This window comes from Argopecten irradians, chromosome 4 (assembly GCF_041381155.1).
Source record: "Argopecten irradians isolate NY chromosome 4, Ai_NY, whole genome shotgun sequence".
In the NCBI taxonomy this organism is placed as follows: Eukaryota; Metazoa; Mollusca; class Bivalvia; order Pectinida; family Pectinidae; genus Argopecten; species Argopecten irradians.
The window spans coordinates 2,603,754-2,628,517 of NC_091137.1; the positions used below are offsets into that span (position 1 = coordinate 2,603,754).

Below are 24,764 nucleotides of genomic sequence, written 5' to 3' on the forward strand. Positions count from 1 at the left end.
ATCGCTATATCTCACAAAGTACTGAAGGGATCTGTCTCAAATTTCATATGTAGGTTCCCCTAGGGCTCTAGTTGTGCATATTGTGTTTTGGGACCGACCGATCAACAAGATGGCCGCCAGGCAGCCATCTTGGATTTTGATAATTAAAGATTGTTACCGCTATTTCTCACAAAGTACTGAAGGGATCTTTCTCAAATTTCATATGCAGGTTCCCCTAGGGATCTAGTTGTGCATTATGCGTTTTTGGATCGATCGGTCAACAAAATGGCAGTCAGGCAGCCATCTTGGATTTTAATAGTTAAAGATTGTTATCGCTATATCTCACAAAGTACTGAAGGGATCTGTCTCAAATTTCATATGTAGGTTCCCCTAGGGCTCTAGTTGTGCATATTGTGTTTTGGGACCGACCGATCAACAAGATGGCCGCCAGGCAGCCATCTTGGATTTTGATAATTAAAGATTGTTATCGCTATTTCTCACAAAGTACTGAAGGGATCTTTCTCAAATTTCATATGCAGGTTCCCCTAGGGATCTAGTTGTGCATTATGCGTTTTTGGATCGATCGGTCAACAAAATGGCAGTCAGGCAGCCATCTTGGATTTTGATAGTTAAGGATTGTTATCGCTATTTCTCACAAAGTACGGAAGGGATCTTTCTCAAATTTCATATGTAGGTTCCCCTTAGGGCTCTAGTTGTGCATAATACGTTTTTGGATCGATCGGTCAACAAAATGGCCACCAGGCTGCCATCTTTGATTTTGACAATTAAAGATTGTTATCGCTATTTCTCAGAAAGTATTGAATGAATCTGTCTCAATTTTCATATATAGGTTCCCCTAGGGCCCCAGTTGTGCATATTTCGATTTGGGACCGATCGATCAACAAGATGGCCGCCAAGGAGCCATCTTGGATTTTGTTAGTTGAAGTTTGTTTCTGCTATTTCTCAGAAAGTACTGAAGCGATCTTTCTCAAATTTTATATATAGTATGTTCGCAAAAGTTTGAAAAGCAGAGAAAAGATCCCTCTTTCCATTGTCAGACATAGATCATTCTTTGGTGGGCGCCAAGATCCCTCTGGGATATCTTGTTAAAAACAGATCTTTAAGATAAAGGCAATATAACTTATAAGGCTGCCCTCATGTGTGCATGGTTTTACCAAAATAAGTGTATGTGCAACATAAAAAACAAGATTATAGGATAAAAATTCATTTTTGTTTGCTTTTGTAATTTTAAAATCTTTTATTTCATATGGGAATTTTACTTCAGAAAAATGGCAGACAAAACATATGTATTTTCTGTGCTAAGTTGAATGTTCATGAAATAATTAATATCAAAGTCTTTATGATATGGTTTATATATTTTGATTTTGGAAATTCATTTGATTACATTCTATTTTTATGTTTCTGCTGCGTTGTATTTGCAGTACTTTGAGTACTTTGATTAATTTTTATTTTTATTACTGTTTTTCAACATCAGTGTATTTCTGAATAAGTCGCATTGTGTTTAAAATTAGCGGATTTCAATAACTTGTATACAGTGAAAAATAAACAGCCCTCAAAGTTTTGCCACTATACAATATCTATAGTATATGTTATACATGTGTGGTGAATATTTTTTCAGGTGTTGGTTAAGAGTAAGCTATGATGAGTACTTGTGGAGATCACTATTTTACCGACACTGGAAAATAGACAGATCTGTATATATAGCACCTGGTAGAACTTCCTGGCTGCAGGAGTACAAGCGATTATACTACCACACTCCGGTTATTGAGAGCGAGGTCATCAGACAGCACAGCGACCAGGTGCTCCATGTAAGCTTCTCTCACAATGGCAAGATGTTTGCTACATGTTCAAAGGACGGCTTCATACGGGTAGGTAACACCAGATATACAAGTTCCTTTCTAATTAAATGATACTGCTGCTGTATATGAGATCCATGTTCCAGTGTATATTGATTTATTAGTGGGGCCGAGTGGTTAAGATGTCTTGACATACTATACCACAAGCTCTCCAACTCAGGGTTATGAGGTCGAATCCCATGTAAGGCAGTTGCCAGGTACTGACCACTGGTCAGTGAATGGTTTTTCTCCCGGTGCTCCAGCTTTCCTCCACCAACAAACCTGGCACTTTCTTACATGACACTGACCGTTAATAGGACATTAAAGTAATAAAACCCATGATTTGTCAGGATAATTTTTACATTTTAAACAATTTAAGTGTTTCACTCTTTGACACATATATCTCCATTGAAAATGTGTGTATCCTAAACTACACAACCTTCATGGGTAATGGATCATTTATAATTTGAATAATTTACCAATATTCAATGTAGTATCATAAAACTCTTTCATATGTGGATATGAAGGATAGGGATATTCTACTCGGGGTCAAAAATTATTGTAAAACTTGAGGCTGGCTTGCCGATGGTTTTACAATATTTTGTGATCGCAAGGGTAAAATATCCCTATTACATTTTATTGCACCTTTACAACGATGATATCCTGCCATTTTGAAATAAGTTAAGTTATTTTCAACACAAATCCTGTTGTTTGCTTCTTTTTAGGAAAAGTCCTAAAAATTGTCCCTTGTCATCCGCCATGAGCCGCCCTCCTTGTGCTGTGCGCCGTGCGCTGTGTTTTAACTTTTCACATTTTGAACATCTTGAAGTTCTACCAGTGCGATCTAGCCGAAACTTGCATGAAATGATCCTTACATGGGCCCGACCAAGTGTTGTTTTTTTTGGGTTGATCCAAAAGCCGTCAAAGCCACTATCTTGAAAACACATTTTGAACTTCTTCCTAAGTTCTACAAGTGCGATTTAGCTTAAACTTGCATGAAGTGATCCTGATATGGTCCAGACCAAGTGTTATTATTTTTCGGGTTGATCTGAAATCCAAGATGTCCGCCGCAGCCGTGATCTTGAAAACACATTTTGAACTTCTTCTTAAGTTCTACCAGTGCTATTTAGCTGAAAACTTGCATGAAATGATCCTGACATGGTCCCGACTAAGTGTTATTATTTTTTGGTTTATCAGAAATCTTAGATGGCTGCAACAGCCACCTTCTTTAAAACATAATTAGAACTCTTAAGTTCTACCAGTGCGATTTAGCTGAAAGTTTCATGAAATTATCTTGACATAGTCTTGGCCAAATGTTGTTATTTTTCAGGTTGTTCCAAAATCCAAGATGGCGCCATCTTGATAACATATTTTGAATTTCTTCTAAAGTTCTACCAGTGCGATTTTGTTGCTGCCGTGATGTCACACAGATGTATTGCATGGGTAGTCATGTAATAAAGACTCAGGCAAGATGAGTGTATTGCATGGGTAGTCATGTAATACAGAGTCAGGCAAGATGAGTGTATTGTATGGGTAGTCATGTAATACAGAGTCAGGCAAGATGAGTGTTTTGAATGTGTAGTCATGTAATACAGAGTCAGGGGAGATGAGTGTATTGTATGGGTAGTCATGTAATACAGAGTCAGGCGAGATGAGTGTATTGTATGGGTAGTCATGTACTACAGAGTCAGGCGAGATGAGTGTATTGTATGGGTAGTCATGTAATACAGAGTCAGGCGAGATGAGTGTATTGTATGGGTAGTCATGTAATACAGAGTCAGGCGAGATGAGTGTATTGTATGGGTAGTCATGTACTACAGAGTCAGGCAAGATGAGTGTATTGCATGGGTAGTCATGTACTACAGAGTCAGGCGAGATGAGTGTATTGTATGGGTAGTCATGTACTACAGAGTCAGGCGAGATGAGTGTATTGTATGGGTAGTCATGTAATACAGAGTCAGGCGAGATGAGTGTATTGTATGGGTAGTCATGTAATACAGAGTCAGACGAGATGAGTGTATTGTATGGGTGGTCATGTAATACAGAGTCAGGCAAGATGAGTGTTTTGAATGTGTAGTCATGTAATACAGAGTCAGGGGAGATGAGTGTATTGTATGGGTAGTCATGTAATACAGAGTCAGGCGAGATGAGTGTTTTGTATGGGTAGTCATGTAATACAGAGTCAGGGGACATGAGTGTATTGTATGGGTAGTCATGTAATATAGAATTAGGGGACATGAGTGTATTGTATGGGTAGTCATGTAATACAGAGTCAGGCAAGATGAGTGTATTGTATGGGTAGTCATGTAATACAGAGTCAGACGAGATGAGTGTATTGTATGGGTAGTCATGTAATATAGAGTCAGACAAGATGAGTGTATTGTATGGGTAGTCATGTAATATAGAGTTAGGGGAGATGAGTGTATTGTATGGGTAGTCATGTAATACAGAGTCAGGCGAGATGAGTGTATTGTATGGGTAGTCATGTAATACAGAGTCAGGCGAGATGAGTGTATTGTATGGGTAGTCATGTAATACAGAGTCAGGCGAGATGAGTGTATTGTATGGGTAGTCATGTAATACAGAGTCAGGGGAGATGAGTGTATTGTATGGGTAGTCATGTAATACAGAGTCAGGGGAGATGAGTGTATTGTATGGGTAGTCATGTAATACAGAGTCAGGCAAGATGAGTGTTTTGAATGTGTAGTCATGTATTACAGAGTCAGGTGAGATGAGTGTATTGTATGGGTAGTCATGTAATACAGAGTCAGGCGAGATGAGTGTATTGTATGGGTAGTCATGTAATACAGAGTCAGGGGACATGAGTGTATTGTATGGGTAGTCATGTAATATAGAGTTAGGGGAGATGAGTGTATTGTATGGGTAGTCATGTAATACAGAGTCAGGCGAGATGAGTGTATTGTATGGGTAGTCATGTAATACAGAGTCAGGCAAGATGAGTGTATTGTATGGGTAGTCATGTAATACAGAGTCAGGCAAGATGAGTGTTTTGAATGTGTAGTCATGTAATACAGAGTCAGGGGAGATGAGTGTATTGTATGGGTAGTCATGTAATACAGAGTCAGGCAAGATGAGTGTTTTGAATGTGTAGTCATGTATTACAGAGTCAGGTGAGATGAGTGTATTGTATGGGTAGTCATGTAATACAGAGTCAGGCGAGATGAGTGTATTGTATGGGTAGTCATGTAATACAGAGTCAGGCGAGATGAGTGTATTGTATGGGTAGTCATGTAATACAGAGTCAGGCGAGATGAGTGTATTGTATGGGTAGTCATGTACTACAGAGTCAGGCAAGATGAGTGTATTGCATAGGTAGTCATGTACTACAGAGTCAGGCGAGATGAGTGTATTGTATGGGTAGTCATGTACTACAGAGTCAGGCGAGATGAGTGTATTGTATGGGTAGTCATGTAATACAGAGTCAGGCGAGATGAGTGTATTGTATGGGTAGTCATGTAATACAGAGTCAGGCGAGATGAGTGTATTGTATGGGTAGTCATGTAATACAGAGTCAGGGGACATGAGTGTATTGTATGGGTAGTCATGTAATACAGAGTCAGGCAAGATGAGTGTTTTGAATGTGTAGTCATGTAATACAGAGTCAGGGGAGATGAGTGTATTGTATGGGTAGTCATGTAATACAGAGTCAGGGGACATGAGTGTATTGTATGGGTAGTCATGTAATACAGAGTCAGGGGACATGAGTGTATTGTATGGGTAGTCATGTAATATAGAATTAGGGGAGATGAGTGTATTGTATGGGTAGTCATGTAATACAGAGTCAGGCAAGATGAGTGTATTGTATGGGTAGTCATGTAATACAGAGTCAGGCGAGATGAGTGTATTGTATGGGTAGTCATGTAATATAGAGTCAGGCAAGATGAGTGTTTTGAATGTGTAGTCATGTATTACAGAGTCAGGTGAGATGAGTGTATTGTATGGGTAGTCATGTAATACAGAGTCAGGCGAGATGAGTGTATTGTATGGGTAGTCATGTAATACAGAGTCAGGCGAGATGAGTGTATTGTATGGGTAGTCATGTAATACAGAGTCAGGCAAGATGAGTGTATTGTATGGTAGTCATGTAATACAGAGTCAGACGAGATGAGGTATTGTATGGGTAGTCATGTAATACAGAGTCAGGGGACATGAGTGTATTGTATGGGTAGTCATGTAATATAGAGTCAGGGGACATGAGTGTTTTGAATGTGTAGTCATGCAATACAGAGTCAGGGGAGATGAGTGTATTGTATGGGTAGTCATGTAATACAGAGTCTGACAAGATGAGTGTATTGTATGGGTTGTCATGTAATACAGAGTCAGGGGACATGAGTGTATTGAATGGGTAGTCATGTAATACAGAGTCAGGGGACATGAGTGTATTGCATTAGACCAGCCAGTATTATTCCTGTAGATAATAATTCTTTCTTGGCAGTATATCTTAATAATATTTATTTAGTATTTAAAGTAAGCATGGTATAACATCAAATGTGCCATAATGTAAATTCTACCTGATATTCACAGGTATGGAATGCCCTCTACCCCGTTACAATGAAGTATAAAGAAGACATGAAGATGCTTACCTGGAAATATACCCAATTTTCACAGTTTAATGAGAGTGACACTCTCCTTCTGGTATCAGGAGTCCATTTTGGAGCTAACAGCACATCTGGGGAGATTGCTGTATTCAGCTTGAAAGGTAACATATCACACACAAGTCTCTAGATGTCATGTTCATACCTTGAACCAACATATCACACACAAGTCTCTAGATGTCATGTTCATACCCGTGAACCAATATATCACACACAAGTCTCTAGATGTCATGTTCATACCCATAAACCAATATATCACACACAAGTCTCTAGATGTCATGTTCATACCGTGAACCAACATATCAGACACAAGTCTCTAGATGTCATGTTCATACCCGTGAACCAACATGTCACACACAAGTCTCTAGATGTCATGTTCATACCCGTGAACCAACATGTCACACACAAGTCTCTAGATGTCATGTTCATACCGTGAACCAACATATCACACACAAGTCTCTAGATGTCATGTTCATACCATGAACCAACATATCAGACACAAGTCTCTAGATGTCATGTTCATACCGTAAACCAACATATCACACACAAGTCTCCAGATGTTATGTACATACCCGTAAACCAATATATATCACACACAAGTCTCTAGATGTCATGTTCATACCCGTGAACCAACTTATCAGACACAAGTCTCTAGATGTCATGTTCATACCGTGAACCAACATATCAGACACAAGTCTCTAGATGTCATGTTCATACCGTGAGCCAACATATCACACACAAGTCTCTAGATGTCATGTTCATACCGTGAACCAATATATCACACACAAGTCTCTAGATGTCATGTCCATACCCATGAACCAACATATCAGACACAAGTCTCTAGATGTCATGTACATACCCGTAAACCAACATATCAGACAAGAGTCTCTAGATGTCATGTACATACCGGTAAACCAACATATCAGACACAAGTCTCTAGATGTCATGTACATACCCGTAAACCGACATATCACACACAAGTCTCTATATGTCATGTACATACCCGTAAACCAATATATCACACACAAGTCTCTAGATGTCATGTACATACCCGTAAACCAACATATCACACACAAGTCTCTAGATGTCATGTACATACCCATAAACCAACATATCACACACAAGTCTCTAGATGACATGTACATACCCATGAACCTATATGTCACACACAAGTCTTTAGATGTCATGTACATACCCGTTAACCAATATATCAGACACAAGTCTCTAGATGTCATGTACATACCCGTGAACCAATATGTCACACACAAGTCTCTAGATGTCATGTACATACCCATGAACCAACATATCACACACAAGTCTCTAGATGTCATGTTCATACCCGTAAACCAACATGTCACACACAAGTCTCTAGATGTCATGTTCATACCCGTAAACCAATATATATCACACACAAGTCTCTAGATGTCATGTTCAACCATGAACCAACATATTACACACAAGTCTCTAGATGTCATGTTCATACCCGTGAACCAATATATCAGACACAAGTCTCTAGATGTCATGTTCATACCCATTAACCAACATATTACACACAAGTCTCTAGATGTCATGTTCATACCTGTGAACCAATATATCACACACAAGTCTCTAGATGTCATGTTCATACCCATAAACAAATATATCACACACAAGTCTCTAGATGTCATGTTCATACCCGTAAACCAATATATCACACACAAGTCTCTAGATGTCATGTTCATACCCATGAACCAACATATCACACACAAGTCTCTAGATGTCATGTTCATACCTGTGAACCAATATATCACACACAAGTCTCTAGATGTCATGTTCATACCCATAAACAAATATATCACACACAAGTCTCTAGATGTCATGTACATACCCGTAAACCAACATATCACACACAAGTCTCTAGATGTCATGTACATACCCGTAAACCAACATATCACACACAAGTCTCTAGATGTCATGTTCATACCCGTAAACCAACATATCACACACAAGTCTCTAGATGTCATGTTCACACCCGTAAACCAATATATATCACACACAAGTCTCTAGATGACATGTTCATACCGTGAACCAACATATCACACACAAGTCTCTAGATGTCATGTACATACCCGTAAACCAACATATCACACACAAGTCTCTAGATGTCATGTACATACCTGTAAACCAACATATCACACACAAGTCTCTAGATGTCATGTACATACCTGTAAACCAACATATCACACACAAGTCTCTAGATGTCATGTTCATACCCGTAAACAAACATATCAGACACAAGTCTCTAGATGTCATGTTCATACCCGTAAACCAATATATATCACACACAAGTCTCTAGATGTCATGTTCATACCGTGAACCAACATATCACACACAAGTCTCTAGATGTCATGTTCATACCCGTAAACCAACATATCACACACAAGTCTCTAGATGTCATGTACATACCCATGAACCAATATGTCACACACAAGTCTCTAGATGTCATGTACATACCCGTAAACCAATGTATCAGACACAAGTCTCTAGATGTCATGTACATACCGGTGAACCAATATATCACACACAAGTCTCTAGATGTCATGTACATACCCATGAACCAACATATCAGACACAAGTCTCTAGATGTTATGTACATACCCGTAAACCAATATATCACACACAAGTCTCTAGATGTCATGTTCATACTGTGAACCAACATATCAGACACAAGTCTCTAGATGTTATGTACATACCCGTAAACCAATATATATCACACACAAGTCTCTAGATGTCATGTTCATACCCGTGAACCAATATATCACACACAAGTCTCTAGATGTCATGTTCATACCCGTGAACCAATATATCACACACAAGTCTTTAGATGTCATGTTCATACCCGTGAACCAACATATCACACACAAGTCTCTAGATGTCATGTTCATACCCGTGAACCAATATATCACACACAAGTCTTTAGATGTCATGTTCATACCCATGAACCAACATATCACACACAAGTCTCTAGATGTCATGTTCATACCCGTGAACCAATATATCACACACAAGTCTCTAAATGTCATGTTCATACCCATAAACAAATATATCACACACAAGTCTCTAGATGTCATGTACATACCCGTAAACCAACATATCACACACAAGTCTCTAGATGTCATGTACATACCCGTAAACCAACATATCACACACAAGTCTCTAGATGTCATGTTCATACCCGTAAACCAACATATCACACACAAGTCTCTAGATGTCATGTTCACACCCGTAAACCAATATATATCACACACAAGTCTCTAGATGACATGTTCATACCGTGAACCAACATATCACACACAAGTCTCTAGATGTCATGTTCATACCCGTAAACCAACATATCACACACAAGTCTCTAGATGTCATGTACATACCTGTAAACCAACATATCACACACAAGTCTCTAGATGTCATGTACATACCTGTAAACCAACATATCACACACAAGTCTCTAGATGTCATGTTCATACCCGTAAACAAACATATCAGACACAAGTCTCTAGATGTCATGTTCATACCCGTAAACCAATATATATCACACACAAGTCTCTAGATGTCATGTTCATACCGTGAACCAACATATCACACACAAGTCTCTAGATGTCATGTTCATACCCGTAAACCAACATATCACACACAAGTCTCTAGATGTCATGTACATACCCATGAACCAATATGTCACACACAAGTCTCTAGATGTCATGTACATACCCGTAAACCAATGTATCAGACACAAGTCTCTAGATGTCATGTACATACCGGTGAACCAATATATCACACACAAGTCTCTAGATGTCATGTACATACCCATGAACCAACATATCAGACACAAGTCTCTAGATGTTATGTACATACCCGTAAACCAATATATCACACACAAGTCTCTAGATGTCATGTTCATACCCATGAACCAACATATCAGACACAAGTCTCTAGATGTTATGTACATACCCGTAAACCAATATATATCACACACAAGTCTCTAGATGTCATGTTCATACCCGTAAACCAATATATTACACACAAGTCTCTAGATGTCATGTTCATACCCGTGAACCAACATATCACACACAAGTCTCTAGATGTCATGTTCATACCCGTGAACCAACATATCACACACAAGTCTCTAGATGTCATGTTCATGCCCGTGAACCAACATGTCACACACATGTCTCTAGATGTCATGTACATACCCATGATTCAACATATCACACACAAGTCTCTAGATGTCATGTTCATACCCGTGAACCAATATATTACACACAAGTCTCTAGATGTCATGTTCATACCCATAAACCAACATATCACACACAAGTCTCTAGATGTCATGTTCATACCCATAAACCAATATATCACACACAAGTCTCTAGATGTCATGTACAAACCCATTGAAGAATATATCACACACAAGTTACAAAAAGCTTTTGAACTTGTTGATCACAAAATACTTCTTCATAAACTTAAACTTTTAAATGTATCAATGTCAAGTCTGCAGTGGTTTACGTCTTATCTATCTGGCAGATTTCAATCTATACAATCAAATGGTATGTCATCCTCTCCTAAATTGATAAAAACAGGTGTACCTCAGGGTTCAATTCTTGGTCCACTAATGTTTCTTATATATATTTATGATTTACCAATGTATGTAAAACAATGTAATGTTGACATGTATGCTGATGATACGACTATACATAAAAAAGGCAGTACATTACTTGAAATTGAGCAAAGCCTTCAAGAAGATATTAAAAACATTTTTAGGTGGTGCCAATTTATAATATGAACATAAATTTACAAAAAACAAATAGTATGCTTATTGGGAGTAAGAGGAAAATAGCAGGAATGGATCCATCTAGCAGTAAATGATACACATATCAATCATTCAAATTGTGAGAAAGTCTTAGGTATTTACATAGATAAATGTTTTAACTGGTCAGAACAAGTAAAAAAGGTAGCATCTAAGCTCTCAATAGCAATTGCTTTACTTCCAAAAATGAAAAGCTATCTACCAAGAGAAGCTAGGAAAATTTGCTACAATTCCTACGGACCCCTACGGCCACTCAGTGATAAGCAAAATATTTTGCATAAAGATACATTAGGGCCAGCTGCATATTGTATGCTATTCAGAATATCTATTTTTTTCTGTGCTCATGGAAATTTCAGAGGTCAAAGGTCAAAGGGTGAAAATTCACATTTTCATTGTTTAAGTCCTAATTAATTAAATATTAGAATAGAGATAACATATTTTACAGTTTTTAGGTCATCTGACCTGAAGGGTCAGGATGACCTATTGTCATCATGCACCGTCCATCATCATGCACCATCCGCCGTGCGTAAACTTTTCATTCAAACGACTTCTTCTCAATAACCGAAAGGCCCAGGCTACTTATATTTGGCCTGTAGCATGCTGGGATGAAGGGCTACCAAGTTTGTTCAAATGAATGACCTTGACCTTCATTCAAGGTCACAGGGGTCAAAAAAGCTAAAAAAAATTTAAACGACTTCTTCTCAATACCCAGAAGGCTCAGGGTACTGATATTTTGCCTGTAGCATGCTGGGATGAAGGGCTTCCAAGTTTGTTCAAATGAATGACATTGACCTTCATTCAAGGTCACAGGGGTCAAAAAAGCTAAAATCTTTAAACGACTTCTTCTCAATACCCAGAAGGCTCAGGGTACTGATATTTTGCCTGTAGCATGCTGGGATGAAGGGCTTCCAAGTTTGTTCAAATGAATGACCTTGACCTTCATTCAAGGTCACAGGGGTCAAAAAAGCTAAAAAAAATTTAAACGACTTCTTCTCAATACCCAGAAGGCTCAGGGTACTGATATTTTGCCTGTAGCATGCTGGGATGAAGGGCTTCCAAGTTTGTTCAAATGAATGACATTGACCTTCATTCAAGGTCACAGGGGTCAAAAAAGCTTAAATCTTTTAACGACTTCTTCCCAAGACTCAGATGGCCCAGGGTACTGATATTGGGCCTGTAGCATGCTGGGATAAAGGGCTACCAAGTTTGTTCCAATGAGTAACCTTGACCTTCATTCAAGGTCACAGGGGTTGAATAGGCTAAAATCTTAAAATGACTTCTTCTCAAGAACCAAAAGCCCCATGATACTCATATTGGGCCTGCAGCATGCTGGGATGAGGGACTACCAAGTTTGTTCAAATAAATGACCTTGACCTTCATTCAAGGTCACAGGGGTCAAAAAGGCTAAAATATTTCAATGACTTCTTCTCAAGAACCAGAAGGCTCAGGGTACTGATATTCAGCCTGTAGCATGCTGGGATGAAGGGCTACCAATTTGTTTCAAATGAATGACCTTGACCTTCATTTAAGGTCACAGTTGTCAAATAGACTCAAATCATTTAAACAGCTTCTTGTGAATAACTAAGAGGCCTAGAGACCTGATATTAGGCCCCTGACATGTTGGGATGAAGGGCTATGAAGTTTGTTCAAATGAATGACCTTGATCTTCATTCAAGGTCACAGGGGTAAAAAAAAATCTTATCAATATTGGTCCTAGCCGACCTTTAGGGGCCAGAGGGGCAGACGAAAAGGGGTCAAAATGGCTAAAATTTTAAAAATCTTCTGAATTCACAGATTTGATGGAACCAAATAAGTTTCATAGATTTAAAAGTCGTGTTTGCACTGGCTGACTTCAAGGGCCTGATGAGCCAATATATAGTGTTTATATGTCTTTGTTTTCTCTTACAACAAACTTAAAGAGCTTAAACACTTGCTTTAAACATAGACAATCCAGAAGATACTTAAATGACAGACAATAACATTCATTGAATGTGACCTAATTTATACATGTGACCCAGTAAATGTGACCTTAGGATTTAATAATCTAAAGCAGATCATGACAAAATACAAATCAAGTGCTAAACATTACTCTACAGCTTCAAAATGGTTGAAAATTTAAAAAAAAATCATCTCAATAATCGCGAAATTAAAATACCAAATTTAGTCACCTTTCACAATCATGCAATGGGGCAGCAGGCATAATTCTAACATCCTACCTCTGTGAAGGCGTTGCTTGAAATTAAGCTCATAAAACAAAATCTAAATAATTTAAAATCAAGCTTAAAACATGGGAAAACAGCATATGCTTAGTTGACAGATGATACCATTCATTGAATATGACCTAATTTATGCACGTGACCTAGCCAATTTGACCCTAGGATGTAATCCTCTTAAGCAGATCATGTCAAGATTCTTATGCAGTACTAAACATCAATTTCAAGCCATCAAATCTTTGAAAAGTCCTAGTTTTTAGCAAATATATTAAAGTTTTTAATGCTAAAATAGAATAATTGCTTAAGTAGGTCACTGCGACATACTTTTTGAATATTTCATCATTTTTCTGAACTGAAGCTCCCAATATTTACAGGCAAAAACTGCAAAATATGTTATCTCTTTCTAATATTTAATTAATTAGGACTTAAACAATGAAAATGTGAATTTTCACCCTTTGACCTCTGAAATTGAGTGCAGAAAAAATCTGATATTCTGAATAGCATACAATATGCAGCTGACCCTAAGTTATCTTCATGCAAAATATTTTGCTTATTATTGAGTGGCCGTAAAACGGGCCAAAGTGATATCCCTTCTTTGGCCAGAAATATCCTTGGTGTAAGGGGAATATAGTTTGTATAAGTTTTGGCTCTGACCCCACGGGGGCAAGGAGGGGTGGGGTCCAATGAGGGAAATAGAGGTAAGTCTTTTAAATCACTACTAGTCATAGAGTTCTGAATGGATTCTAACCATATTTGGCCAGAAACATCTTTGGGGGAAGGGTAACAGAGTGTGCATAATTTTTGGCTAGGACCCCCAGGGGAAGGAGGGGCAGGGCCCAATAGGGAAATAGAGGTAAATCCTTTAAATCACTACTATAGTCATAAATTTCTACATGGATTCTAACCAAATTTAGCCAGAAATATCCTTGAGGGAAGAGGAAAAGAGTTTGTATAAATTTTGGCTCTGACCCCCCGGGGACAGGAGGGGCAGGGCCTGATAGGGGATAAAGGTAAATATTAAAATTCCTTTAGAAAAGAAACAATGAACCTGTATTCAGAACATAACTTGGCATTACAAACGAGGTGAGCGATACAGGCCCTCTTAGCCTCATGCTTCTGTTTGTCTCTCTACCTCCCTCTCTCTCTCTCTTCAGCTGTGGTTGCTAAGAACTTAGCACTATAACCTGACAAAATTAAAGGCTAATTACAATCATGTTCTCTTACCGTAGCTACTTCTGATTGAGGTTTTTACCATTACAGGTGAGTTTGAGCTTCAAGCCCGTGTCATAAACAAGCCATATGATGTATTTGGGACATGGTATAATGACCATTACCTGCTGTCAGGCAACCTACACTGGACTGGTCAGTTACAGTCGTGTTCCACACTCTGGCTAAATAAGGCGTCACAGGAAACGGAATCCGAGCATGAGTCGGTGGTAATGAGGCTCTACCGTTTTTACAATGTCAACGCCAGCTCCATTCGTACCATAATGGTTGCAGATTATGCTGAGGAAACAGAATATTGTGGGGTTGATGATGTGGTCGATGGTCATATGCCCAAATGTACCCAGGGAGCTAACATGATTGTTGAGGATAATCTGCGCAGTGGTGACATTGTGGTAGAGAACCAAGAATCTGTGGATGATCTGCTCCCTAGGGAGCAACAAAATGCACAGGGTGCCACAGGTGGTGCTGTTCGACATGTCCAGAGTGTACAGGTGTATGAAAATGGTGCTTTCCAACACAGATTTATTCAGTTAGATGAGGACGAAAATAATGATCGTCGCAATGGAACAATTGAGTATGGTCAGGACTATCGTCAAGCCCAAGACAAAATTCAGTTTGTGTTGGATTCTGAACAAGCAGAAACAAGTTCTGTACAACAGAAGTCGTTAATGAAAGGGGTACTCAGCAATTCTGGGGCTGTAGGTAATGATGACAATAAACTTTCTAAAACCAGTGGAACAAGTAAGCCAAGTTCCACATCTAGTAACTCTAACGTCATAAGAAACCAACTGGAGGATCTAGATAGGGTAAGTGTGTCTGAAACTATGTTGACAGCTAGTGTCAGTGACAGCCTTAACTCTTTACACAGTGATGATAGTCACTGCTGTGTCAAGTGTGCCAGGGTGGAGATAGAGGACAGGGAGACTGTGGCAGATATGTTCCCCGATGAGGATGATTACTGTCAGGACTTCTGCCACTCTGGTATGTATGTGGACGGCTCTGTGTACGGGTCTCCCTTACAGGCTAACTACTTGTCTACCAGGGAAACCTCAAATGTCAGGAACTCCCCTAAGTATTGTGTTGTAGCCAACAAGGATATGGGAAGGATGGATCTGAACAAAGACTTCAGCAAACTGGATTCCAAGAAAAAGTCAAACACCGTTAAAGACAAGTACCTGGTGTTTACCATGGGTTCAGAGACATATACACCACATCAGATCGGTATTAAACGGATCAAGTCCCTGGCCCGAGTCGAGGGCTCTAACTCAACGTTGTGTCTTGTTCCTGATACCAATGAACAACAGCCTTTTGACTTGCCTTTGGATAACCAGCCGTATGACAATGTGGACAAGATCATTGACATGCATGGTCATATCATTGGCATGTGCTTTTCACCAGACAATAGGTAGGTATTCTGTTAGATTTTGTTTTGGATAACTGTAATTGTATCTTCTAAAGAATGAACATGTAGGTAAAGAATGGATCAAATACTTCAGGATTTTGTAAAAATAATTTCAAGTAAGCATTACAACAAATTATTTAAATTGATTTCAAAATTGTTGTTAACTATGATTATTTTCTTAATTATCACCTCTTGAACAACTAGGCTCAGATGTTTGATAAAACATCAGACGTCCCAGTGTTAGGTGACTTTACTGTATGTATGTAACTAACTGTGATACAACATCTCTACACATAGCAAAGGTCAATTTCTTTTCGCAAGTCAGCATCCAAGTGTACAGGCAGGAGTTGTATTTCTACCTCCTCAGATTTCATCTTTTGTTGAAATAGAAATATTAGCAAATGATATAAAATTTCATATTTGTGATATCAAAGCCGCATAATCCGTATCTTTCAGGGTTCGTAAATCAACAAAAGAAAATTAGCGTACATATATTATAAAAAGTTATCAACTTTCCCCATATTACACACCAAAAAAGTCCCGAGTTCAAAAGAAATTAATGATTAAAAGTTCGATATCCAGAGTGTTTGAAGATGCATACCGCGCCATTTTCAATGCTTAAACGATCATGTGACTTTTCCAGACCAAACGAAATGGCGTGCCCAGTCAAAAGTGTGTCATTCATGTTAGCAGGAACTTGTTACTTATCATGAACATGTGAATGTTTTGTTATGTGATGAAGTTAAAGAGTCCCCCAGAACAATATATATATACATTATCGTCGTGTAGCCAATACTTCCATTCAGTTATTTTGAGTGTTTACAATACGGCGATCGGTTGACTATGCTTTGCCTAATTTCTGGGGGCCACAAAAGGGATTTTTGTTGGAACGATATTTAAACTTGGTATAAAATATGTGTTGCGATACAATATACATTGTACTAGACTAAATAATAAGTTGTACCAGATATATAAATAATAGTATTGATCAATAATGAAATAGACAAGATACATCGTACTAGATAGAGACCAAAATGGTTATCTGCATGTAAATCTCTAGTGATACTTTTTTAAATAAATATCTCAGACGATATTTGACTTGCCTTGCATAACCATTTGTTTTATAAAGGTCCAAATGAAATACAATAATAAATCAAGTAAATTAAGCACGGAGAGCAAACTTGACATAATATGCATTTTTGTTCAAAGTCATATGTGTATACATGTATACATATCTATTAGTGTAAAAAAAATCACCATGTATCGCCATAAACGAGTATAAAACTTTATACATGTAGATTCTATGTATTTTTCTGATATTTATGTTGGAAAAGCTCCATGTCCATTAAAACATATGATGATAAATTTCTGGTGAAACTATAAACATTTGGTTATATGATTTTAAGGATTACAGAAAATGAAAAAAAAAAAAAATATAAAAAAAAAAGAAAGAAAGGGGTTGAGGTTGAAATAAGGCGGTTTAATGTGTGTTAAAAGTTCTGAATGTCTAACATGCAATTATGTATATATTTTCTGTGTAGATAATGAAGACAGCTCTCTTGGTTCAATTTGTGATGTACATGTATGTATGTATACACATATAGCTTGCCAATGAACCATATAGCTACCATATTATATGTTGTCCAGAATTTGTCTCTGAATCAAATGAATCAGAAACATGTATATATATATATAATGAAAGACCTAGGTGTTTCTTATACAATCATAGTCATACACAAATAGCATATACATTGCATAGTGTATATGTACACGTACACATATTATGCATCAAATTTTAAGTCAATAAAAAAATGAATGGAGTTCAAAATAGCATCCAGTAGTAAATAAGCTGACAATAGCATGTGATTCTCATCTCATCAGAGTAATTGCAGTAAAAATTCATTTTTAACACTGCGCTAGCATAGCGCTTGTGTTTATGCCGTCTGGATTGATCTCATTTGTAAGATGAGTTGTAGGACTTGCCCTACAACGACACCTAGTGGTGATTTTGTGAACCATTTCATTCATAAACTCCCATTCATAAATTTCCATTCATTTCCTTTCAACCAATCAAAATGCTGTCTTCCAATTACTGCTTTACTAATCATTTTATTGAATGAGTAAAATAAGTAAATAAAATTAATAAAACAACAATAAATGTTTGCTGTATTTTATTGCACGCAGATTCGCATCGTAATGTGAAAAATGAGTATTTAATATATTTCAACGGAAACCTTACACTAGCTCGACCGTCTTACAGTCATATCGTTACCTGAAATATAGTTCTGTGTTCTGCACATGCAATTGTGCACGGAGAAGAATTATGGAGCAACCAAATTACATAATAAATTAAAGAGTAAAATTGTTAATCGGGTAGTCAAATGTGTATAATAATGATTCGTACACGTTAGTAACTAATTTGCCATCGGGTATTGATTTTAATCGATCTTCGCTGCCATCCTGAACTCATCGGGTGTTATCTTGAGAATCTAGGCCTATTCCCTGAGGAGTTCCGGATGTCTTCGCTGCAAGATTCCTCCACATTCGACCCGGAAGAGATATTCATTAACATCACATGTATTTGCATCATCGACTGCTAAAAATGTAAGTAATGTATAAGAAAATATTTTGTGTGCCATATTTTACATGCCTGGATATTGTATTTCAATAGGAGATTTCAGAAAAGATGGCGTGACGTCACAGAAAGTTTACATCCGGGTCCTCAAAGGTACAAACACAGTATGGCGACTAATAAAAACAATAACAGATACGTACATCCCTGCTTCATAATCGATACTTTGACAAAAGTTTACACTTTCTTACTTGCAAATTCTGATTTTGAAATGTTTTCTTATTGTTTCACAAGTTACGGATGTAAACATTTTTATATTTTCATTTGTTTATTGCTAAATTTACTTGTGTAGATTTAGTGTCGAAGCCACCTATCGAAGCGCTGTTGGGCCATCACGTGCACACGTACCCGATCATGTTCATATAATTCAGGTTGTGAAAAAAAAATGTTATGAATAGATGAAATGTTATGAATAGATGATTTATTTCAATGTATCATGTTTCTGTTATACATGAAAGGCTGTTCACATCACAATATGATATAAACAAAACGTGAGCCACATGACCAGATCATGGCCGCTCGTGAATGGCTTCGTCGCTGGTAGATCACCACAGGCCACAGCAATGTTGGGGAAATAAATAATTACCAACACTTTTATCAAAAAGTACTTGCTTAAGATATGTATTTCTTTATTTAATATGTACATGTTGTTTTAATGGAATGCTCTTGAATCGTAACAAAATTACGAATAGTAATTAAACTACTGTGTTACACGTACACGTATGGCTGCCGATCTCGAAAAATAAAATGCTGAAATCGTTCAGTTTTCATGCTGCAGATTTTATCTTTATTATTTCATATTCAGCCTCTTTTATGCCATAGACTGCTGTGTTAAGTCTCAAATCGAAGTGATATTACTTTTAGAGAATTTGAATACATATTCGGTAGATTTCATTTAAATTGATATAAATTACAGATCGTAGTACTGTAAATGCCGACCAGGATACATATTGCGCACGGCTTCGAGAATCCTAAATACTCAAAGTTTTGTTTTAAAATTTTTTAAAAAGAACCCACAAACTGACTCATTTGTATGTTATAAACTAAATCCTTAAAATTGAAAACAAAAAAATAACCAGAATATGTAATTTTATGACATTGAAAATGGACGAAATTCGGGGTCCCGGCTGTACTGTAATGGCTGCCGTGGGCTTGGGGTAACCTATGAAAGCAAATGTTTAATTTTGCACTAATCACACATCGTAAGGTGTTTTATCAAGTAACACTTCGAAAAGAGTAATTGCTTATAATTATATTTTGGGAGACTTTGAATTTAATTTGTAGTTTCAAGTTGATATTTTCAATATATATGTCAATGTTTATACGTAATGGCTACCGTGTTTTCTCGTAGCGGTCGGAAATGGAGTATAAACAGAGTAGAATATATGGATACCATATGTTTAAATTTGTATATTGTTGTAAAATATTTTTATTTACATCTATTTAAATTAAAATAACACAACAGTCCTCGGATTGCCGTACTATTTATTACAATAAAATGTAAACAAACAACGCAAGCGGTTGTGTTCCCTCAATGTTTATGTGTACAGATATAAGAGTTGTACCTTTGAGCGCCCGGATGTACCTTTGTGTGACGTCATCGCCATCTTTTCTGAAATCTCCTATGATAATACTTTTGCGAGATCCATTTTTATCACACATTTTCACCATCCAAAGTTATCGCCATGACAGTTGACTGATGCTGTTTATCAACATTCAGCAGTTCTGCTCATAGCTATATGCTTCTATCACACTATGACAGTATCTATGTAAATTAATGACGATAATTTTTTGACATTTGCCCAGCTCTGATAGGATTCGACTGAAAAGCGATTGATAAATCCAGGTGCTCGCTTTGAAGACATTTGTTATCTAACCGCTGATTAGACATTGAGAACTCTTGACTAATCAACGTGCCTACGCAGACTACTTACTTGGACCCAACTAGTGTGTCTAGTCGTTACGGAACAGTAGTCATGATTGTGTACATATTCTGCTGTGAATCCAGAATTCCGAATGGCTGGAACTGCTGGCAAATGCTTCATGATAGTGTTATTTTGTTTATGTGGAAGTAATCAGGTTGGGCACAACCCTGCATATGGGTAACAGTTACCCATTTGAGTAACAGTTACCTGTTTGAGTTACCAAAATGAGGAATATTGTGTAAGAAAAATGCATGAAGTTGTCTTAAACTTTTTTTTATAAAAAAAGGGTGTAATAATTTTGACATGGCACCATTACATATAACATAGTACATTATTAATCAAAATGGGACAAACTTCATTGTCTCAATTTTGGTAAAAGTCACAAAATAAACCACCTCCATTGCTAACTATGGTGCTAAAAATAGAACGCAGGTAAAACTTATTCAACCATGACATTTGCACTTTTTCACTGAAGTCAATGGAGAGCACCTAAATTGTCATCTTACAACAAAGTTAGACAACAGATTTTGATATTTCACCGACAGAAACATAGAGTCTTTGATCAGTTGTAAGGCATTCTAAAAATTATGACGCCCTTTTTTGATAATAATTTTTAAAACAACATTATAAATGTGTTTTCTTTTCACATAATTACTCAATTGGGTAACTTATTGATTACTGCAAACAGGAAACTGTTGCTCAAATGGATAACTGTTACCCATATGCAGGGTTGTGCCCAACCTGATAATGTGTTTCATGAGTTGCTAAGAATTAAATTTTACCCAAATCATGACTACTGTATGTTTGTTGACGACTACAGCGTCCCAGTAGCCTATTCTATCTTTAGCTAGAATTTAAATAGTGTTTAGGTTGTTAGGATGTTTAGCATTGTTCCCAATACTGATGTATTCAACAATGTAAATATGCGACCAGATGTTCCATTTCGACATGTTTTTAGTGCCAGTTTACCCCATCTTGTTTCTAGACACGAATTTATTTTGATTGTAACCTTCTCACTGGCATCTTATTGTTTTATTCATGGGTTATTTTTAGTCCTGTACTAGAATTTACAAATGTTAAATCATGTTTATTTTTGGAGAAATGTAAACTGCATCTATTTGATAAATATGAATGCATCATTCATTCATTGTGAATTATTGTGCATCAGATTTTTTTGTCAGAATAATAATTGGCTAATTGTAGCAGAACTCAAAATAATAGTTTATATAATAATAGACCATCAAATTTTCAAATGACATTTAATTTGTGGTGTACTTTCATATTTAAAACATCTTCAGGCTACTACATCACATCTTTATGTTTTTCAGAGATGAAATTTATATTCTTAAACAGATATTGAGATTGTATTAAATCCTGATGTGAATATAAAATTAGTCCATATAATGTTTGATTTACCATTATACCTGAGCAAGGAGGCGTGTCATTTGGCTAACAAAATACAAAACAGGTTAAAAACACACAAAAAATGTCCAATCTTATTCAATTTATCCTTATGATTATCATTATCTTATCAAATTTCAAATATAATTCAAATAACCGATCAGTGATAATTATTGGCACTAATATGATAGTTGAAAGATGTTTATTCTAAAGATGGATCTAATTTACCGTACATCTAGATAAACTGATATGTCGTGAACAATATTGACCAACAGAAAGCTGACATACAGTGTTGGGAATCAATTGAAATTTATGGTCCAATCACAGGGGCCCGTAACTACTGTTTATATTATAAGATGTATTTTCAGTCACTGGGTACGTTATATCCCAGTATTGGGACCGGATATAACGTATTGGGATATAACATACCCAATGACTGAAAATATATATTATGATATAAACAGTAGTTACGGGCCCCTGTGGTCCTCATCAGTTTTATATAAACCAATCAATGATCGATTAAAATTGATTATTTTATTCCTTGATGTGTAAACATATAAAAAATAGCCTTCAAAGGCTAACTGGCTTACGATCGCGAGGCCTCTCTGTGCTTTTATGTTTTCATGTCGATTATTTTCTTCACAAATCATGCTCATCTGAACATTTACGAGCTTACGAGTGCTTACGAGCTCTTCAATTCGCCTAAACATGTAAAATTTGAAATGATATGAGTGACAACCACATACAAGGGAATGATTTTAACGAGCTGTCTATGATTATTTTTGGATGTTTTAATGATCAGCTATCTTTATACTATGGTTTATCATGGTGTTGTAAAAATCCCACGAAACTGGATTACAGATTTCTTGATCAATTAATTGATCAAACACCTCAAACCTTACGTTACTCGACGAACTCCATTAATCTGAATACCACTATCATCATATAATAATATATTTTTTATGTGATTATATGCATAAAGTGTGAACCTTGTTTTATGATGTTCAAATAGTGCATATGTTTGTTAAAAGTTTTTGCTCAGATCAAAGTGAACATTTGTTTCTCTTGCATTCTATCAACCGGCAACCTTCTGTCTTAGTGTTTCAGTATAACTAAAGTGCTAGCTACCTTTGGAAATATTTATTATCCTATCAGTGCAGTGTTTTTCATCTTTTAACAGATGCAGAAACCGGAGAGCATGATGCATGAACTGTTCGGCAGATCAATATACGAAAGTGACAAACAACCACCTTCACATGATCAGATAAGCTACCTTTGGAAATATTTATTATCCTATCAGTGCAGTGTTTTTCATCTTTTAACAGATCCAGAAACCTGAGAGCATGATGCATGAACTGTTCGGCAGATCAATATACGAAAGTGACAAACAACCACCTTCACATGATCAGATAACCTGGTCCATAATTCAACTACAGTACTTAATGCGTGTAACATTCCCTCAAACGTGTTTGGGTTTCGTTTGCGTTCCTTTCGTTTAGTTTCGTTTGCGTTTCCTTTCGTTTATCGTTTTGCGTTTGCGCTTCCGGATTCGTTTTCGTTCGCTCACGTTCGTTTGCGTTCGTTTGCATTCGTTTGCGTTTGAGCTTTTATTTGAATTCGTTTTCGTTCGTTTGCGTTTGCGTGCGTTTGCGTTTCGTCAACCGGATGTACTTCTTTTCGTTTTGATTGGGAATTGTTAGTTGCGCATGCGCAAGCAAAAACTAAAAATGGAGTCAACTGCCGGTGTAGCACTAGACCTATTTCACTGTATGTTCCAAAACATTTGAAACTTTAATTATATAGAATATGTAACAGGGTGCAGGATTTCTAATAATTTACTGAAGTTACTGTACATTTAATTTGTACATGTACATGTACTGTAGCTGTAGTCTGAAGCTTAACCGATCGAGCTGTAGGTATATGTCATCTTTTCCTAAAAATACGTGTTTATCAAATATCACATTTACACTAGTACAAATGTAAAACAAATACGATATCTCTGTATTTAATGAACTATTTTCGGTAACATTAATTTACGGACATCTTTTACTTGGATTATATATCAAGGACGTATATATCTACTTATAAATCCTTAGATACTCCATTGCATTAAAATCAGATCCGGTCAATTGAAACTAACTAATATATCACGATCTAAATTTAATTTCTACACGTATAAATACCAAATACCCGTTACAGTACAGTTCGTCAGGTAACATCTCTCCAGTCTAGCCGTTGCCGCTGGGTGTGATCAGGTGACACTAATTCATTCACATATGTAATCGCCCAGTCTCGGTCATGGTTCGACGGGCTTCTGAAAGGGGAGTTATTTCAATTCATTTTATACCGTTCACGGTCCATAAGTGCAAGTTACAACATGTCAAATATACAATTTATATTACAAAAGAGACGGAAAGTGATACATATACCATAGATATTAAATTTTCAGCAAATGTCTCATATCTTTTTCACTTTTCTCACCTTTTCTTAAAAGCAAAATAGATAAATCAATGATTTGTAAGTGTGGTCATCTAAGTCCTTGGTGTTGTCACTTGTAAATCCATGGATAAATTTACCAGAATTTTGTTATTCTTTAACGTTGTTAACACTTAACAATTCAACTTGGTCTTCTGATTACTATTTCTTAGTATTCTTTTGGCGTAAAACATCATAAAA

General features: G+C 36.9%; 1 protein-coding gene across 1 annotated transcript in view; it reads left to right on the forward strand.

Annotated features, from left to right (window-relative positions):
- LOC138320364 (F-box/WD repeat-containing protein 5-like) overlaps window positions 1-24,764 on the forward strand; it is a 63,633-nt gene that overhangs the window by 25,579 nt on the left and 13,290 nt on the right. Inside the window, exons 3-5 of the mRNA XM_069263287.1 lie at window positions 1,619-1,868; window positions 6,381-6,555; window positions 14,762-16,133. Coding sequence (XP_069119388.1) covers window positions 1,619-1,868; window positions 6,381-6,555; window positions 14,762-16,133 — 1,797 coding nt within the window. The remainder of the gene's footprint in view (window positions 1-1,618; window positions 1,869-6,380; window positions 6,556-14,761; window positions 16,134-24,764) is intronic.